Source organism: Primulina eburnea, chromosome 4 (assembly GCF_022965805.1).
Source record: "Primulina eburnea isolate SZY01 chromosome 4, ASM2296580v1, whole genome shotgun sequence".
Taxonomy (NCBI): Eukaryota; Viridiplantae; Streptophyta; class Magnoliopsida; order Lamiales; family Gesneriaceae; genus Primulina; species Primulina eburnea.
In genome coordinates, this window is record NC_133104.1 from 42,363,331 (window position 1) to 42,382,592 (window position 19,262).

General features: G+C 36.8%; 2 protein-coding genes, 1 long non-coding RNA gene, 2 other non-coding genes and 1 pseudogene across 5 annotated transcripts; 2 read left to right on the forward strand and 4 right to left on the reverse strand.

Moving 5' to 3' along the window:
* The first annotated feature begins 390 nt into the window (after nucleotides 1–390).
* On the forward strand, nucleotides 391–8,157 carry LOC140829163 (V-type proton ATPase catalytic subunit A). Its single transcript, XM_073192186.1, has 20 exons — nucleotides 391–630; nucleotides 1,780–1,906; nucleotides 2,180–2,235; nucleotides 2,334–2,390; nucleotides 2,521–2,632; nucleotides 2,743–2,780; nucleotides 2,888–2,989; nucleotides 3,090–3,146; nucleotides 3,245–3,316; nucleotides 3,425–3,526; nucleotides 3,642–3,704; nucleotides 3,777–3,909; nucleotides 4,665–4,771; nucleotides 6,058–6,252; nucleotides 6,329–6,415; nucleotides 6,551–6,655; nucleotides 7,189–7,286; nucleotides 7,360–7,438; nucleotides 7,654–7,742; nucleotides 7,996–8,157. The coding sequence occupies exons 1-20, from the start codon at nucleotides 553–555 to the stop codon at nucleotides 8,108–8,110; spliced, it is 1,872 nt and encodes a 623-aa protein (XP_073048287.1). The 5' UTR covers nucleotides 391–552; the 3' UTR covers nucleotides 8,111–8,157.
* Nucleotides 8,158–10,214: 2,057 nt separating this feature from the next.
* On the reverse strand, nucleotides 10,215–10,297 carry LOC140831302 (small nucleolar RNA snoR20a). The gene has a single exon (XR_012117870.1). It is a non-coding gene; the product is annotated as a small nucleolar RNA snoR20a (small nucleolar RNA).
* Nucleotides 10,298–10,749: 452 nt separating this feature from the next.
* On the reverse strand, nucleotides 10,750–12,174 carry LOC140829164 (uncharacterized). Its single transcript, XR_012117410.1, has 2 exons — nucleotides 11,690–12,174; nucleotides 10,750–11,604 (listed from the first exon to the last, which is right to left on the reverse strand). It is a non-coding gene; the product is annotated as an uncharacterized lncRNA (long non-coding RNA).
* LOC140831299 (small nucleolar RNA R38) lies at nucleotides 10,767–10,846 on the reverse strand. The gene has a single exon (XR_012117867.1). It is a non-coding gene; the product is annotated as a small nucleolar RNA R38 (small nucleolar RNA).
* Nucleotides 12,175–13,075: 901 nt separating the features above from the next.
* Nucleotides 13,076–15,584, forward strand: LOC140829165 (exocyst complex component EXO70A1-like; annotated as a pseudogene).
* A 118-nt stretch (nucleotides 15,585–15,702) lies between these two features.
* On the reverse strand, nucleotides 15,703–18,557 carry LOC140829166 ((R)-mandelonitrile lyase-like). The gene is made up of 3 exons (XM_073192187.1): nucleotides 17,739–18,557; nucleotides 16,066–17,581; nucleotides 15,703–15,971 (listed from the first exon to the last, which is right to left on the reverse strand). The coding sequence occupies exons 1-3, from the start codon at nucleotides 17,830–17,832 to the stop codon at nucleotides 15,932–15,934; spliced, it is 1,650 nt and encodes a 549-aa protein (XP_073048288.1). The 5' UTR covers nucleotides 17,833–18,557; the 3' UTR covers nucleotides 15,703–15,931.
* Between the last annotated feature and the right edge of the window lie 705 nt (nucleotides 18,558–19,262).

Genomic DNA, 19,262 nt, shown 5'->3' on the forward strand with positions numbered 1-19,262 from the left:
TAGTTTATATATTTAATTAATTGTGAATCAAATTATTAATTTTGATTGAATCAAATCAAACATATTATTATTTATTTAATATTATTAGGAATAGGTCTCTTGTGAGACGGTCTCACTAATCTTTATCTGTGAGACGGGTCAACCTTAGAGATATTCACACTAAAAAGTAATATTCTTAGTATAAAAAGTAATATTTTTTCATGGATGATCCAAATAAAAGATCTATCTCACAAAATACGACTCTTTAGATCATCTCATAAATTTTTTTGCCTATTATTAGATGTTACACTCAAATATTTTAATAATCATGATATTATATTATTTATCTATAATTTAAAAAAAAATTATAATATGTATTCTTTAGAAGGCACGCTAAGCCTTTTATTTTTACTATGATATGAATAAAACTCCACGTTTAGTAATCAGCAGCGCACTGGACAATCAATCGCAGTTCACATTCTCCTCGTCTCGTCTGTCAAAAATATCGATCTGGTCGAGTTTTCGAAAACTTGCTGAGAGTTCAGTGGCCATCGGATTTTGTCTGATTTGAAAATGCCTTCTGTTTTTGGAGGTCCCCTGACCACCTTCGAGGATGCCGAGAAGGAGAGCGAGTATGGATACGTTCGCAAGGTTTTCCACCTGCTAAGATTTGGCTTTCTCAACTTGTTTTTGCCCTTTTTTTATTCGTACTCATCTGGTGTTTATGTTTATGTCTGTGAGTCCTCAAGTTGGCGTAATTTGCTTGATTTGGTAATCCGCATCTGCCGCGTGATACTTTGTCTGTTTAATCCCATCGATTCGTTAGATTTTTCTTGTTTATTTATTATGGCGTTGAGTGTTTGGAAGTTGGTTAAAGGTGCAAGTGCTTAATGTTTGTTTGGCAGTCGAAAGTTTCTGGCGAGAACTGGTACTACTTATCAGGAATGTCACCCTCTTTATACGTCTGGGCAGATCTTTTTCAAATTGTTCTGTCAGATTTTCTGGCCTGGATCCAGTACTTCATTGTCAATTTGTGATTTTTCTACCTCGCCTTTTTTTGCTTTGGTTCTGTGGGATTTTCTAATTCGGAACCAGGAAGTATTCCGTTGCTACTGTCTTTAACCTTACTTTAGTCTGCACATATGGTTGGTTGTCGTAGATGTTGCCCGCCATTGGTGGCGCTTGTAAATGCTTCTTATTATATATGGTTTTGATATCTGTCTTTGCTGGTGTTATCATCCCACTTAACATGTCAAAAAAGGTGTCACAATCCCAGCAAATGCAACAGAAGGTTCTAGGTAGTCTGATTAAATATTTCCTTTTGGATTTAGCCTAATAGGTTTAACGTTGGCATAAGTAGTCTCTGTTACAAAGAGTTGTGTTTTTTTAGTATCTCCACTGATGGTGTTGTTTAGGATTTCACGCTCCATATGAACACTGCATAAAAGGTGCCATTCCTGAATAATGAAATCAAAGTGTGTTTTACAGAAAGATTTTTTGAATGATTGATTTATTTCATTATTTTCTGTCTCTAATAACTCCGTGATCATATTGGAAAAATTATTACTCTTGTTGTCATTGTAAAACATAGGGTGAATTTGACCACCTTTGAATGTTGGTTTTGTGTTTAATTTTTTTCAACACTTTGGTTTCAACATTTTTTTTGGGATGCATTTCCCTCTCATGGAATTACCAGCACGAATTTTCTTACACTTGTAACAGTCTAAGATGCAAAAGGTGTTTGATGTCAAAGGGCAATCTCCATTTCTACTAGCATTACATATTGTTTCTTTATCGCAGGTTTCTGGACCAGTGGTTGTTGCTGATGGAATGGCAGGAGCTGCCATGTATGAACTTGTTCGTGTTGGACACGACAATCTTATCGGAGAAATTATTCGGTTGGAAGGAGATTCTGCTACAATTCAAGGTTGGAGTTTTTTGAATCCTTCAAACTATATTTTCTTTCAATGTCCACGATCTAATTCAATGCCAAGTCTTTTTTGACTAGATCTTAGCAATGCCATGATCTTGCCTTTTTGTCATTGTCCAAGATATTCAATAAATACCTTTCAAATCAAACAAATGAAAGAGAAAACCTGTCTTCTTCTTCTTCTTCTTCTTCTTCTTCTTCTATTCAATATTCAAATATAATATGATACCGGGATGATGATTATGGGAGTCATTTTGTTCTTTGCTGAAGTTTACGAGGAAACGGCTGGGCTAATGGTGAATGATCCTGTTCTTCGAACACACAAGGTTATTGTCTTCCATCTTTAATTCCTAAAGTGTGGAACTTTTGTTGGTTTTTCTATCTGCTTAATATTCACAATACCTACTCTACCAACTTTTTACAGCCTTTATCTGTGGAATTGGGTCCCGGAATTTTGGGAAATATCTTTGATGGTATTCAGGTCTGTAATTTCTACTTGCACGAAAAGAATGAAACTTTATCACTTTTGTTGTACAATAGTTGTATAGTAGTTCTGCAACTTGCAGTAATGGTGGTTCTCTCTTTTCTATTTGGTAAAATACTCGATGCAGAGGCCTCTAAAAACAATTGCCATAAAATCTGGTGATGTTTATATTCCTCGTGGTGTATCTGTCCCTGCCCTCGACAAAGATATCCTTTGGGAATTTCAGCCAAAGAAAATAGGTACTGATTGTTTATTTCGTTTTATCGTTAATTTAATATCGTTGATTCAAAGTAGATTTTTTTACTCAATGATATCATCGATAATTAATTTAGTGAAATTTCAATGGCAGGAGAGGGAGATCTTTTGACAGGAGGCGACCTATATGCTGTAAGTTTGACAGAAATATAGTATGTACAAAGTGAATATTTGACCAATGAAATGCTATTATTCAGTTTGTTTACACTTAGTATTTTGTTGCACTAATCTCTATGCAGACCGTATTTGAGAACAGTTTGATGCAACATCATGTTGCACTTCCTCCTGATGCCATGGGAAAGATATCCTACATTGCCCCGGCTGGTCAATACTCATTGAAGGTATGACATAGAAAATAGAGAAATTGATACATATCGTTTCCCGTTATATTTTTGTGGTGCAGACCAACTTTATATTCACTGGATTCTCTCTCCTATGCAGGACACTGTCCTTGAGCTCGAGTTTCAAGGCGTCAAAAAGAAATTTACCATGCTTCAGGTCATCTTTCAAATGCTGTCTTTTTTTAATTTGCGTGACTGCTTCATCTGTTCTGGGATGAGTGAAGAATTCCGTTAAATATGCCTCCTTATCTGCAGACTTGGCCTGTGCGTACACCAAGGCCTGTAGCTTCAAAACTTGCTGCTGATACTCCTCTCTTAACTGGACAGGTGACTATTCATAATGAATTATTTTTCCCAAGTTTCCAGCACATCATCCATTTTCATGTATTGTTACTCTGTAAAGGTTACACAAACTGATGCCTTTGTTCTATTCAGCGTGTTCTTGATGCTTTATTCCCCTCTGTACTTGGCGGTACCTGTGCCATTCCTGGCGCATTTGGTTGTGGAAAAACAGTTATTAGTCAGGCTCTTTCCAAGGTGAAGTACATTAACTTTAGTAATCTATTTCATATTTTGGAAATTTTCTGTGACATAATTGCACCAGTTATGGAACCTATTTTAATCATGTCTGGTTCTTGTGATATAAATGCAGTACTCTAACTCCGACACTGTAGTTTATGTTGGCTGTGGGGAAAGAGGAAATGAAATGGCAGAGGTATGTAGTTCACTCTCTCATTCACTATATCATCATGGCATCTTCAAAGTCTAAACGAGATATCAAATACAGGTGCTAATGGATTTTCCTCAATTGACAATGACACTACCTGATGGCCGAGAGGAATCTGTCATGAAACGTACTACACTGGTAGCTAACACCTCAAATATGCCTGTGGCTGCTCGTGAGGCTTCAATTTATACAGGTAACTGAACTACTATTCGGTTTCTATGCTTAATATTTATGTTTCTTGAATAATGATGTTCAAAGTATGTATCACGTTCATGCAGAAGTGAGTGAGATCCTCTTTATGAGATAAAAATGCCAACACATTCGTTCAAAATTTAGTCTATTTTATTGAAACAAAACCTTGTTTCATCTAGGTTAAGCCACCACATTTCTTTTAAATTTTCTGTCTTGCCATACAAGCGAGCACTCTGCCCCTCAATATACCTGTTGTCAGTTGGAGTTTTTCACCTTTTACTGTTTGGTATACATGCTAGTCGATAATTTATAAAATTGATTTTATCAAATCTGTGATGCATCAAGTATCAATTTATAACTAGCTCAAAAACATTGTCTTTTCCTCCGGTTCTTCCTCCTGTTACCTAAGAGCTGTGCGATCTTGGGGTGCGTAGGTGGGTGGATAAATGTATTTTATGGTGACACTGAGGTTCGCTTCCTATTTTATTCAGGTGTATTTGATTATGCTTTCATATGGCTTGTAATGAATGTAAGCTATACTTAACTATGATTCTCAATCATCTTACTTCTTAAGCCCTACTCGCTGGAGCGACCTTTTTTTATGAAACATATTTAGAAATGTGTCTCCTCCAAAAACTGTGTCGTTTACCCTATTAATGGATCAAGTTTATCTCTCTGTCTCTGAAATCCTCTTTAACCATTACACAATTAGTTTTATGGCATAACTCCTAGTAATCTCGACTTATGGATGTTCAGGAATCACAATAGCTGAATATTTTAGAGATATGGGTTACAATGTCAGTATGATGGCAGATTCAACATCTCGTTGGGCAGAGGCATTGCGTGAAATTTCTGGTCGATTGGTATGTATCCTTTAATTTCTCCAGCATAATAATTGGCTTATTTGATCATTATGATGGGGGGTTGTATGGCCATCAAACCTAAATTTATATCCCCTAAATAAAATGAGTGTAAAAGCGATCAGAGTCGAATCTACTAGGAAACTGAAATTTATTTATTTCGAGTACTAACAAATAAAGGGTGGATTTTTTTATATTTCTACCAATGAAAATAAATAAAATATTACAACTAATTTAGCACGCAAGGAGAAATATTAAATTTAAAGAAGTAATAAATAACTAAGATGAATAATTAACGAAGTTTCAAATTTGATATTACCAAGCTCTGATTCTAGGGGTCCAATATTCAATTATATCACTGGTTGTCGACTTAAAAATTATTTATTCATGCAATTCCATGTAATTAACCTTAGAATTACCGGGATAGCCACTAAAATTCTTATATTTGCCTAATCTATTTGACCAAAACCAACATCCAGTCAAAACATGTCAGTAACATATTAATTAAAGATTGATTTCGCTTTGTGAAACCGTTAATCGTGAAAATCTAACAATTGAGATAGTTGCAATTAATAAATACAGTGTCGTTGATTTAGTTAGATTAAATATGTTGTGATAGTATGGCACACTTAATCTATCGCTGCTCACGTATCAATTATTCAAGACAATTACGGACCAATGAAGTCATGAATAACAGTAGAAAATCATACATCAAATTAATTGTCAGATCAATCGACATACAACGTTCATAAAAATAAATCATAAATCAAGTATTACTTGAAACAAAACAAAAATATCAACTTAAACTGCATGACCTCACAGTGATAAAAAATACATAGAATGATGGAGAAACTTGCGGAAATTGAAATCTAGCAAAAAACCCTTGAATCAGAAATGAATCATGAGCTAAGCATAGCTGCTTGGTTTACGATCTCCATAAAAAATAAATAAAAAGATGAAAAACGAGGATTCTTGAGAATAGAGAAAAATTACCCCGCCTCTCCTTTGAAGAACAAGTTCAAAATTCCTCTCTAGAATCTCTAAAATTCTATCTAGAATGATGTTTTTAAGATAGTAGGAAAAAGTGTTGGCCTAATGCATAGCATTTGCTGTGTCTAGTTAACAGAGACTGGAAGCATTAACCTCTATTTTTGTCATTTCATGTTTAAATGCACTTTTCCTTGGTTCTAGATACCCTTAATATTCCCTGAATATTGTGCTTATTATGTTATTGTACACACTTTATAATTTTTACTTTGTTAAGAAGCACCACTCCTCTCTTTTTACAGGCAGAAATGCCTGCAGACAGTGGATATCCTGCTTATTTAGCGGCACGTCTGGCATCCTTCTATGAGCGTGCTGGTAAAGTTAAATGTCTAGGTGGACCTGAAAGAACTGGAAGTGTGACAATTGTTGGAGCTGTCTCTCCTCCAGGAGGAGATTTCTCAGATCCTGTTACATCTGCAACTCTCAGTATTGTTCAGGTACTATCCAGATACTGAACAATCTGAAATCTATTCTGCCATACGTTCTATACAGCAATATATTGCCATGTTTCAGGTTTTCTGGGGTCTTGACAAAAAATTGGCTCAGAGGAAGCATTTCCCTTCTGTAAATTGGCTTATATCTTATTCAAAATACTCTGGGGTATGTTTTATTGCTTCCTATTGTATTTATAGCCTTTTGAGTTTCAAATAATATGTGGATTTTTTAGGCTACGCTGTGTATGATTGATCCTTCAAAAAAAATATTTAACCCACTGAAATTCTAAATGATTTCAAGGCACTGGAGTCCTTTTATGAGAAGTTCGATCCGGATTTCATAGACATCAGGACAAAAGCTCGTGAAGTGCTGCAAAGAGAGGATGATTTGAATGAGATTGTGCAGGTTCGTACTTATTTGGGTTTTGAATTTGCTTTTCTGGTATACGGTGGGGCAAAATATTGAGCTTCTGATGAGACACTGAGAGGACCCAACTGTCTGTCGTTTACACTTCTGGTGGGCAGAATGGCATCACTGTATCTACTCATTATGCCATGGCTTCTATCTCTTTTTGAACAATTTTGGGACTGTACAAAACAGAAATTATTAGCACATGAAATCGACTAACCCACACATTCTTTTTTCAATGTTTGGTGGTTAATGCCACCACCAGAAATTTGAAGTTTCAATTAGAATGCAGATTTTTAGAGCTATGAAGCGGTCCGTTCAATTGTTCTTACATATCTTGAATTTGAGTTTGGCCATTAGTTATTGCATTTGACCTATACTCGACAATTTGTCTGATGCAAATTCCAATTAGTATCTATAACAATGCAAGTTGTAGAAATATGAATTGCGAGAAGAAAATGGAAGGCTTTAAAATCATATTTGAGCTTTAGGTTGTTCGTTTCAAATCCTGGTTGTTTCGCTTCTTGCAGCTTGTTGGAAAAGACGCTTTGGCCGAAACAGATAAAATTACCCTGGAAACTGCAAAGCTTTTGAGGGAGGACTATCTCGCACAGAATGCATTTACTCCGTTAGTGCTTGCTTACCTGGTTTGACTTGGTATTCCCCCTTTCAGAGATTTTTACATGTTTGATTGGTGACAGGTATGATAAATTCTGCCCATTCTACAAATCTGTTTGGATGATGCGCAACATTATTCATTTTTATAATTTAGCTAATCAGGTAAAGTAGTTAATGGTATGCATTTTAATTATTCTCGTTTTGATTTTCCATGAAAGAGTTGGGAGTGAGTAATATAACTCATCAGATATATCTTAAGAAAACCTTCTTTATTCTGTTGCCCTGAAACAAAGTCCCCTAATTAGTGTCACAACTACTATGTTATGGAGAATTGTTCGAGATAAATTAGTTGAAAACCTTTTGTTTTTGGCATACAGGCAGTGGAACGAGGAGCTGGCATGGATGGACAGAAGATAACTTACACCCTCATCAAGCATGGCCTAGGAGATTTGTTTTATCGTCTAGTGTAAGTGAAAAACCCGGTTATTTTGTTTCAGCTTGTTTGGTTGGTGCATCTCAGTTCAGTTTGTTTATGTTTAAAATTTGTTCACCTTGTACAGTTTGGAGTTAAGTTCGGTTTGATTTGTGACCAAAATGAACAATTGTGCATCATCAGCAAAGAACAAAAATTTGTGATGTGTATCAAAATTTAGATGGCGAATATACATTTTATGGAACTTGTGTATATACGGTAATTTGACTTCACTTCAATAATGCAGGTCTCAAAAATTCGAGGATCCTGCAGAAGGCGAAGAAACCCTGGTCGCAAAATTTAAGAAACTTTATGATGATTTGACTGCTGGTTTCCGCAATCTTGATGATGAAACCAGGTGAAATCCTTTCAGTATTTATCGAGGAAATTCACATACAGTGGAAAACAATAGGCCTGAGGACAAAGGGTTTCTTTCACTGGTTCAATATGGTTCTCGTAGCAGCTTGTATTTTGTGAGTGCCCCATGATTTTTGGTGAGCAATAAGAGAGCATCATTCAAGAGATACTTTGTATTATGTTTATTGCGGCTTGAATAAGCTGTGTAGATGTGCCATTATTTATCCATATAAACATTTGATTCAAACGTGCAAATGTTATTATTGAAAGTGATGGTTTCCTAATGATCCCACATAAAATTTATATGGGGTCCATACATATTAAACTTCCATTAGTAAGTATTACCATGTTTCCCCCAATGTGACATAGATTTAACCGGTTTGAGAAATGTCAAAAATGGTCACGGATTCAAAGGTTCGATGTCACTACTCAGCAACACATTTCTCATCTAAGAGGTTTAACTCTAATGTTGATATTGAAAAATAATATGCAAACTCATTGGTGGGTCGTCTTATGCTTCGTATCACAGTTACCTCCTACTAAGGCCAGAGAACTGGAAAGAATTGCAGCTTAGCATACGGTGAGAAAATATTTCAATATTATTTTTTTACTTGAAAAATACTCTGGAATATAGCAAATTTTCAAAACTTAAAATTACCAATAAATTTCAAAACTTAAATACCAATAAATTTCAAAACTCAGTTCGTCCACAACAAAACAATAAATTAAGTTTATCGTGTAATGTTATTAATGTTATATATTATTGTTTTTAACTAAAATTGTAGGTCACAACAATAAACTTCGAAATTGCAAAAATATTGGGTCAAAAGGATTTCAAGTTGCAATTGAAGCAGTTATCGGCCGATTGACTGGTGCTTGAGCACCAATTTGTGTCCGAACCGTTGTCCTATAGCAACTTTCCCAACACATTTATTTGTTTCGTGATTTTGAATCTTGTCTACCAGTCAACTCATGCATGCTTCTTAGTAGATTCTTTCATCTCAAATGTTTGCAGCTGACTGGTAGGCAAACAAATGCACAGACCATTTGGTTATAAATCATGAGAATACCTTAAAAAAATGCATGAGGTGAAAAAAATGGCTTCTCCGATTTCAACTCCCCCATCACCTGAAGAAGAAGATGATGGCAATCTACCAGTCAGTGTAGGACCTGATCATTACAGATACTCATTCCCCTTCGACCACCACTCTCTGCTAACCGGAATCGTCGTCGCTCAATCATGGTCCGCATTCTCCTTGGATTCTAATCGCACTTCCCATCACGAAAACTCCTCTTGTCTGCATCAATTGTAAGCATCCATTCATCCATTCTTTTCTACTTAATATGCTTCCTAACATGTTAGCATCGCTCACTATAAACTATCTAAACAATTTAAAAAAAAACAATAGATTTTACTTGCCTGAATAATTGATCTGCTTTCATTTTGAGAAATGCAGGTTACAATGGTTGGTGTTTAAATGCGGCTGCTGTTGTGGTAAATTGTAATCTTACTTTCCAAATTTCCATATCCGTATACAGTGTATTAAAAAAAATATACAGCACGAAGAAAGATCATAGAGTATTAACCACTAGGGTGCTTATTTATGTACAGATAAATTCCTCTCCCTGAACTATGCTATTTACAAATATACAAGTTGCAAAGGCGAAACCCTGCATTTTCATACCGACCGGATAATGATACACACAAAATCAACTTACTCTATTCATGCAACCCTTGAAATCCATGCTAATCTTTACATAATTTTCCCTCTTCCTCTTTCTGTGAAGATGAGTCGGTTGATGTTGTCCCATCCTCGGAAGAATGAGAAGGTGCATCTGCAGTTGAACATATGATAAATGTATTTATATTTCATAGCTGAACAGAAAGTTGCCATGGGCCAAAAAAAAACTGAACAAGTTTGTGATCTGATCATCTGACCAAAACCACTGGAAATTTGTATTCCTTTTCACAAGACAGGGATAACAGTGAACTGTTTGTCTCATCATTCTCAAACCATAGAAATTTCCAAGTAAAAAATAAAATGTCGCCAAAAAAAACGGAATCATAATTCATCAACTTATACCATCCATCAGTGGAAAAGATTTACAGCCTCAGACCGTCCTAGTTCAAAACACTAACAGTTCAACAATTGAGTTGTCTCTTCAGTTGTGCTTCAAGTGTCATCATTGGCCATTTTAGCACTACTAAGACATTCAAAACAAAAAAAATACAATTTGAGAAGTAAAATAGCAGTTTCTCACAGAAATATCACAGCACACTCTAGAAAATACATTACAATAACTACACGAATGCGTATGGATTGCAAAACTGCCCTAAATTTAAAATCCTTCATTACTTACTCTATCATATATTATGTATAAATGGTTTGAGAAAGTAAAAGGCATAAATTTCAAATACTCTTCTAACAAAACTCCATAAGTTGATTAAATAGAGGAAACAGACAAGGATTTCAAATGATGACCTGAGTTCCAGTCCAAACAAGCAACACGTTATGAGAAAATGTCGAGTGCAAGAATCACTTAATGACATAATAGCATAGTATAATCATAATATCATATAAGATATAAAAAAAAGTGTTAAAGAGCAGCAAAATAATTGAAGATAAAACTGAGTGCGTAAGAGCACAGGTTGCTGCAGCATTTCACGTCAGATTACAAATATTCAGCATAATTTATCAGACAGGGATAACTGTAAATGATTGTTATCATCATTCGTGAAAATTGCAGACTCAATAGTTTACAATTCCTGATAAACAAACAAAGGCCATTCGTTAAATCCACTTCTAAATCTGTCATTTCAAAAGTTACAACTATGGTAAGCCTCAGCCCGTCCTAGTTCAAATCCAATTCATCGTTATTAGTGATGTTCTAATTCAGGATAACCATAGGATGTCATCACTAGCTTCCTCATGAGACTCGAATGGATTAAGAATTCTGAAACTATGCACTAGTATTATAAAAAGGGGGATATATTATCATGATGGCCAACACTTCCACAGATTAAATCACCGGAGTAAAGGCAACTTGGGATTTTTTCACATCAAAATCCACATCATGCCCTGATATAGAAAACATGATAAAATTGAAAAACAAAAATTACAACTCAGACATGAAGACTTGAAAAGCTAAAAATGCAGGAAAAAATTATGGTTGAACAAGGAATGAGGCATCAGATCTTCCTATTCAGCTGAGTATCATGACGCCCAATGTGAATTGAGCATTCCACGCTAAAGAGTACATCATTTGCCAATTCACGCTCATACCGCGTGAGATCATAACACACACCCTAGAAGTACACGCAACTAATAAACAAAGGAACACCCATTCGAAATTAAATCCCGTAATTCATTTTTCCAAAACTAAAAACATTTTACCAAAGTATATTGAATTCCGACATTAATTTCCTGGATAGGATAGGTACAGACGAAAAATAAAGGTTGAATCTTCGATTAAACGTGAACGGAAAAATATCATAACCCTGTAATAAAATGCAACGACTACAAGATAGTTAGCTAATTTAAAACAAAAGTGGATAAGGGGAAATCGAAAGCTATTAAATTTACCATTGTTAATGTAGAAAGAAGAGGAAGGCCAGCCATGAAGGGTTGTGAGGGACAAATACTCCTCATCGGTTAGGGTGTTGGCGAGCTTGTCAACAATCTGCTCGATTCCGTACGATGTTCTGCGCGGCGGAACCCAATACGAGGCTCCGGGCACGAAATGCAACCAATCCGGTTTGGATCTCTTGATGATGATGTTATGGATTGCATCCTCGATCCTCTGCACCGCCCTAGCCTCAGCCTCCGCCTGTGCTCAGCTCCTTGCTCTCCGGACGGTCAGAAAGAAGGCGCCGCGCCACGAATCGGAAGCCCTACGTGATTTGGGAACGGGGAGGCGGTTCTAAACAGAGATTGAGAGACGAATTTTGCCATACCTTGACAGACCAAATCATACGAACCTACATACCGAAACCCTCTTTTCGCTTCAGTATATATAGAGGAGACGATTGTGGCAGAGTAGTAAATTTGTAAATTTGTAAGGGGTACTTCCAAAAATTGGCATACGAATTAGGGCTGAAGCTGGAAACGACTTGTTGATGGGCCTTACATGGACCCCGATGATCAAACAGGCTAAAATTTGTATAATGGGCCAGAGCCTTTTTTTAAAATTCTCTTACAAAAAATATACTTAAAGAAATTAACTTAAATTAAATTAAGATAAAATTAAATTTATTTTCTAAATCTTTAATAAGATTTTATTTAGCTAATTATTCAAGATAAAATAATTCATTTTTAATATTTGTTAACATACATGTGATTATGTGAATATATAGAATCATTTTATAAATTTTCTTTTTTAATGTAATAACAAAATTTTCATTTTATTTTCTTAAATTTAAATTTTAAATTCAAAATTGATTTTCAATTAATTTTTATAATATTCTATAGTAAATCTAATTCTAAGCTTGCATTTACTCAAGTTTCTTAAAATGATACAAGGCTATATTAATCTCAACTCATCCAATGTTTACTTACAAAATGAAAATTTTCTTAAACTCAAAGGACTGTTAATAATCTGATTTTATTCATGATTTTTAATCTTTAACTATTATTTTATCCGTGTAATGCACATAGTTTAAATATTATTATAAAAAATTTATTATATTAAAAATATTTATATCATCTGAGATAATACTTAAATAAAAATATTTATAACATCTGAAATAATTCAAGAGTGAATTAGATTGATTAAATAAATTATTTTAATAATAATTTTTAATCAGAATATATAAAGAGATCGACGTTCCGTCCCATCTTTGTACTAAAAAATCTCACGGGGATTTCAATCAAAATTGCCAATATTTATTTTTCTAGCGCTTGCGACACTTGTATAAATAAATGACGATATATTAAATAGATTATGTTCTTTCTTGCTTAATATATGGCACGAAATTTGAATGTTGTGTGTAAGTCTGCGATGAGTAAAAGGCAGGTAAGAACTTGTGTCTGCCTGAATAACCAAATTTACACATAATGCATTAACATAAGCAAGCAGGCTCTTCAACTGTTGGGTAGGTGTAGATTCTTACACTGGCGGTAAAGTTTGGTTGGAATCTGGTAGGCTTATATTCACTTCGCTTGTTGCCGTTAGGTAAAGAAACAAAGTAACGATAAAGAAAAGAAAAATAAATTTGTTTCCAGTCCCCTAAATTTTCCCTACTCCTCTCCTCTGTTGTATATATATTGATGGAACATTTTCACTCTCAAACCATAAACAACTTAATCCAAGATGGAAGAATTTCATGGAATAGATAGCTTAATGTCTGCTCGAGAAATTTTGAAGAGCAGCATAGAAAAATCAAGAAACCTGGCCATAGCAATTGAAGAAACTGGCTCAAGATTGAAAGAAACAAGCGACAAAGTGGCATTTTTACAAGCTGCTATAAAAAAGATGGCTGGTAAATGTGCTGTTTATGAGATCAGAGATCCCATTGATCGAACCCTTGGGCCTGCTGCTGCTGTTCTGAAGGTCTTGGACGTGGTACGTGAACTGCAAGATTCATTACTAATGACGGACCCGAGAACCAATTTGCACCAGTATCTCGCCGATGTCAAACGCCTTCAAGAGGCGCAAAAGCTTCTTGCTGATAACTGCAGATTGGTTATCATGTGGCTTGATGATGATGTGATGCAATTCTTGAAAAACATCCATGGTTCTGATGATGATTGGTACCTTGATATTGTCTCAAAAGTCATGAAACTGTTATGGAACTGCAGGGGAGAGGCCAAAATGGTGGGGTTTTGTCTTCTGCCCTTGACAAGTTGGAGAGTGCATATATGAATCTCTTGATGGACTATAGTTCTCTATTTTCAGCCCAGCAATATTACGAGGATCACTCGAGCGTATCGTATTTTCCAGCTAACGTTATTCAAGATTTGCAGTCCATTACTGAAGCATTGGCAGCTAACTATAGGCTTCACAGATGCATATCGATATTTGCAGGGGTCCGGAGTGCAAATATTCAAGCTACTTTACAAGCCCTCAACATTGATTACGCTGCAATACAATTATCTGAATTCGACAGTGTGCAAATTGTGGAGGGCTACATTGATATATGGGATAAACACATGGAGTTTTGTGTGAGGCATTTGCTACAGATAGAATACAGGCTTTGCAATGAGGTGTACATAAAAGCTGGATCCGAGGTATGGACTAACTGCTTTGCAATGATTATATCACAATGTGGGTTCAATGATATTTTGAATTTTGGAAGCAGTGTTACTAAATGCAAGAAGGATGCAATCAAGCTCTTGATGCTGCTGAAAATATTTGGCACTTTAGACAAACTGCGGTTAAGCTTCAACCAACTGTTCGGTGGGAAATCTTGTGTTGAGATTCGAAATCATACAAGGGATCTTGTCAAGAAAGTTGTTGAAGGGGCATATGAAATTTTCCGGGAACTTTTGATGCAAGTGGAGCTGCAGAAAGAAACTAGTCCATCACCAGATGGCAGTGTCCCAAGGACAGTTCGCTTTGTTACTGAATACTGCAACCAGCTTCTCGAGTATGATAATAGCTTATTTCTTAGGCGTATTATGGAGATACATCAAGAATGGAATAACACAAGATTAGAAGAGGGCCTGCTCTTCAGCGAAATCAGTAACTTAATGAGGGCACTTGAGCACAATTTAGAGAGTTGGGCCAAAAATTACAATGATTTGGCACTCTCCTGCCTTTTCATGATGAATAGTTGTTGGTACTTGTGCAACAGTACCAGTGGAACCAAGCTTGGAGAGGTAATGGGCCATTCTTGGTTGGGGGCAAAGGAAAAATCAATGGAGTACTATGCTGAATTGTATTTGAAAGAAAGTTGGGAAAAACTATTGGTGGTTTTAGGTGAAGAGGACCTAGATGTTATTTGCTGGGGGCAGGGCCATTAATCGCGATCTGGTCAAGAAAAGAATTGGTATGTTCTGTGACGCCTTTGATGACATGTACAATAAGCAATCCAAATGGGTATTTTCTGATAAAGGCTTAAGATTGAAGACATGCCAGCTTGTTGCAAAGGCTATTGTTCCATCTTATAAGAGCTATTTGCAAAAATTTATGCCCGAGTTTGATATGGGAAACCACGTAAAGTACACACCTGAGAGCTTAGAGAATTTAATCAATTCTTTGTTCCAAATGAAACAGGGAAAATTTGTAGGCATGAATTGCACGGATATGATTGGCATAGTGAAGAATGATGTTTTCGATCGCTTCTCCACCCCTGCAGCAGCATGATTTGGTCAACCAAAACACACTCTCTTACAACAGTTCAATCCCAAACATAACATGACCAAGGCATCTCTCTAATTGAAACTTCTCCAAAAATGTAATTTTCATTTTATTAGCTCCAAGTTAAAAGTTCTGTATAGAGATTTATTTATGATAACACATCTAAATCCTCGTTCCTCACTAGCTCCTTTAATCGAGGGATTTCATTCTTCCAATCCTAGTGAGTTTAAGAATAACACCGCCATATTCATGAAGGGGCTTTGGCAGACCCCCTACGAGTTTAAGTTGCATTCAATAGTTCAATAACTGGAAGAATAAGCAGATACCAAAGATCCATAACTAGATGTGAAAAGGACTATACACATTTCATTATTAAACAAGAAAATTCTTTCCGATACAACTTTTCTTTGCTGTGTACATCATAATCTGTCTAAGAATCAAAGAACAGAACACAATACAACATGAACATCTTCAGCAAAATCCTACATACACAACCAACAAGACAATCTAGTTGAAGGACCTCTTCCTTATCTCATCCGCTCCCTGAGTAACTTCAGACCAACATGCCTGCAACGAGAAAGACCCCAGATAATAATAAAATTTTGAGCTTTTTTAAAAAAGTTAAGATTCGTTCAAAGCACAGAGAAGACTGGACATTTACCTTCCCATCATCAGAAGAGTAGCCTGAGGATTTGTACCAGGTGACACTTTAAAGATTGAACCATCAACAACTCTGAGACCATCAATTCCTATCAATTTGAGATTCTTATCGATTACCTTTCCCACTAGGCATCCACCATGGTAGTGCCATATGGTGCTCACCGTACGCCTGCAGAACTCTCTCATCTCTGCATCGTTTGACTGATCAACAGGCAATTCAGGCCCAACGTATCTAAATTCTCTAGCTCCAAACCATTCATGGAACTTAAAATCGTCCAAAGCTCGGCTTCTCAAAATGTCGCCAATTTTTCTAGTTCCATTCACACACCGCTCAAGATCACCAGGATTACTGAAGTAATTGAAACGGACCGTAGGATTCACCCTCACATCTGTGGATGATAATGTTAGGGAACCAGCAGACAGCGGCCCGATGATTTTTTCCATTAAGGTTGCAACAGTGAGATGAACCGAAATTCCAGGATTTCTTATGAAGACTGGTCGGGCAGGGGATGCAAAAGGGATGATATTTGAGGCTGCCTCTAGATAAGCCCCTAAACTTGTAACACCCACAACTTGAATCAGAGAATGATCCAGTGGAGTTGGTGGCACAATGGAGATACCATTTCTGGGATTATCGTACAAAAATTGACCAACATAAGGCGAGTGGTGTGCAACTGGAATTCCCCATGATGCAAGATAAGGCCTCGGCCCAATTCCACTCAGCAACAGGAGCTGAGGACTGCCGAGTGCCCCTGCACACAGCAAGACCTCACCCCCATTTACCACCATGGCGTGGTGGTACCGACCCATCTGATCACGAAAAACCACCCCAATAGCTGATTGCTTCGCATTAGAATATGAGGATGAAGATGCCAGCAGAACCCTCTCCACACTCGCGTGCACCACCACCTTAATGTTTGATGGGTTTGCAAAGTTCAAGAGATCCGCTGCACTGTGTCTTGTACCAAAGCTATCAAATGTTGAACCCCCTATTTTGGTTCCCAAAACATGATCCAAACGGAAATCATTGTATGGGTCAATCCCAGCATCCAACATCCCATCTCTAACCGCAGATTGCCAGTTCTTGAGCTCAGGCCTGAAAACAATAGTCTTCTCAACCCAGTCATATGACTGATTCACCACCCTGAGATCCCAATTAATCCCAGATCTTAGGTAAAAACCTTGTTCCGCTCTGCTATAGAAACCGGCATTTATCGCACTACTACCTCCAAGAACCCGACCTCGGGCATTGGGGACTCCATCTTCGGATGTAAAGGCTTGAGCAGGGGAATCATATGCATCAACTTCCATTAGGGTTTGCAGAAATCCGTCTTGAGTCATTAAATTCGGCTGCCCATGGGGAACACCCCCTCTCTCAAGAACAAGAACCCGGTAATGTTCAGATAGGGTAGCAGCCAATGGACAGCCTACAGTGCCACCTCCGACAATGATGTAATCAAAATAATCCTCCGAGGGGAACTCTGTGGCATTTGACACGAACCCCATATAAGCTGGACCTGCAGACACATCATAAATCGATTATATCAATACAGTTTATTCAAGAAACTCATGAAAAAGAATAGTTATCCGTGAAAGGGATCAAGAAACTGAAAAATAATCAAACCCCTGATAAATAATAAGAATAGAAGGAAAGAAGTAGCGGAGGATCGTTACTTCGTTGAGAATGTAATCTGGGGAGGGAAATGAGAGTGTTGAACATCAAGAAAACTAAAAAAGGAGGCCAAAGAAAATATGGTATTTCCGCCATTGTTGTTTAGAATTTGTTGGTCGCAGATGATGGGGTAGTAGATATGCGAGAGGGGAAGAGGAGGAAGAGTTGTGGGTTTTGCGGGAGGAGTAGAGGGACGAGCAGTAGAATTTCGGTGGGAAATTCAGTTCAATTTGACATCTAAGCCTAACGGATTCTCCAAGCTTTCTAATATTATCTTCTATATTGATTCGTTAAGACAATGTGCAATGGGCATGGCGATGAAGTGGACTTCCATTTCAATTCGAGAAAATCAAGCGAGGATTGCTCCTTGCAACCCAAACCCACGCGGTGAAGTGCCGTTTGTATATTTATTTTATTTATAAAAAAATTATTATTTGCTTCTTAAATAAAGCCCAAAAAGTAAATGATGGGCTAAAGACGGCAGCGGCCCATCTTCCGGCTTTGAATTGGTGGTGCCATGAAGCAGAAGTTAAACACCAGTGGCCACAAAAAACTCGTTCTTTATAAGTGCTGAATTTCAAAATCTGGACGAAAAGTTATGCGTGATTTGGGTGATTACTACTTTGTCTCGGTTTCCCTGGAAAATAGACTTCATTTAGAGTGATTATCATTTGTGATTTTGCATTGCTAATTTCCAGGTACTTCTGTACTTATAAATTTCTCACTCCCTCGTGATATCTTGTGCCATGATTATCCTGCTTGTGTATGAAGCTTATGATTGTTGTATTTTTGGCTAAAATCACGAAAGAGTTCTTGAGGTTGTCTATGTTGGTATAGTATTCTTTTTGCTTGGGAAATCTCGGGATAGAAATGGGTGAACCAACTGGCTAGGAGAAAAATAGTCGAGGCAAGAGTTTGACTCTTTTTTCTTAAAACGATATTGCTCCGCCCCGATGTTCACGGTTGTTGGTAATTCGTTTCCCAATATACAACGACTACGGATTTAAAATAGTAGCACTACAAATTTTAAAGCCACGCGAATTTGAGATGTTTAGAACGCTATCAATATGGTATGCAAACTTTCTAATTTTGAATTTTAAGCGTTAAACTTAAAAATCCAATTCCAAGATATAATCGGATTTACTTGGCAATTAGTGGACGTGATGCCTTGAACTATTCGCCGTTTTGTGTAAACCAAGACAATTATATTCACACAATAACATTTCTAACATTTCATTATGTTCTCACTGTTGGGTCCATTTCGGCCATGGACACCGCTTGGTTACGCGAGTGCTTTCCATATTTGAAGCGGCCACACTTCGCACTTACGCCGGTGATCTCCTAGGAGAGTATCCCACTATACTCCAACATATGTATTAGTATATCTTAGGAATCATTAAAGGTAAAACCTAGCATCATACCCCTTTGTGGGCAACACCACTTATCATAGGAATAGGTAGGAGTTTTCTCCAAGGTATTTCTACCAATCTTATAATTTAGTTGTCCCTTTTGAACCTAGATCTTGG

What these genes read in the sequence shown, in the direction of transcription:
- LOC140829163 (XM_073192186.1), top strand. Translation starts at nt 553, where the DNA reads ATGCCTTCTGTTTTTGGAGGTCCCCTGACCACCTTCGAGGATGCCGAG. An exon ending in ATATCTTTGATGGTATTCAG is followed by an intron (nt 2,391 to 2,520) that starts GTCTGTAATTTC and finishes TACTCGATGCAG; the next exon opens with AGGCCTCTAAAAACAATTGC. An exon ending in ATTTGAATGAGATTGTGCAG is followed by an intron (nt 6,656 to 7,188) that starts GTTCGTACTTAT and finishes CGCTTCTTGCAG; the next exon opens with CTTGTTGGAAAAGACGCTTT.
- LOC140829166 (XM_073192187.1), bottom strand. Translation starts at nt 17,832, where the DNA reads ATGGCGGAAATACCATATTTTCTTTGGCCTCCTTTTTTAGTTTTCTTG. An exon ending in CAGATTACATTCTCAACGAA is followed by an intron (nt 17,582 to 17,738) that starts GTAACGATCCTC and finishes ATGTGTCTGCAG; the next exon opens with GTCCAGCTTATATGGGGTTC. An exon ending in ACTCTTCTGATGATGGGAAG is followed by an intron (nt 15,972 to 16,065) that starts GTAAATGTCCAG and finishes TTCTCGTTGCAG; the next exon opens with GCATGTTGGTCTGAAGTTAC.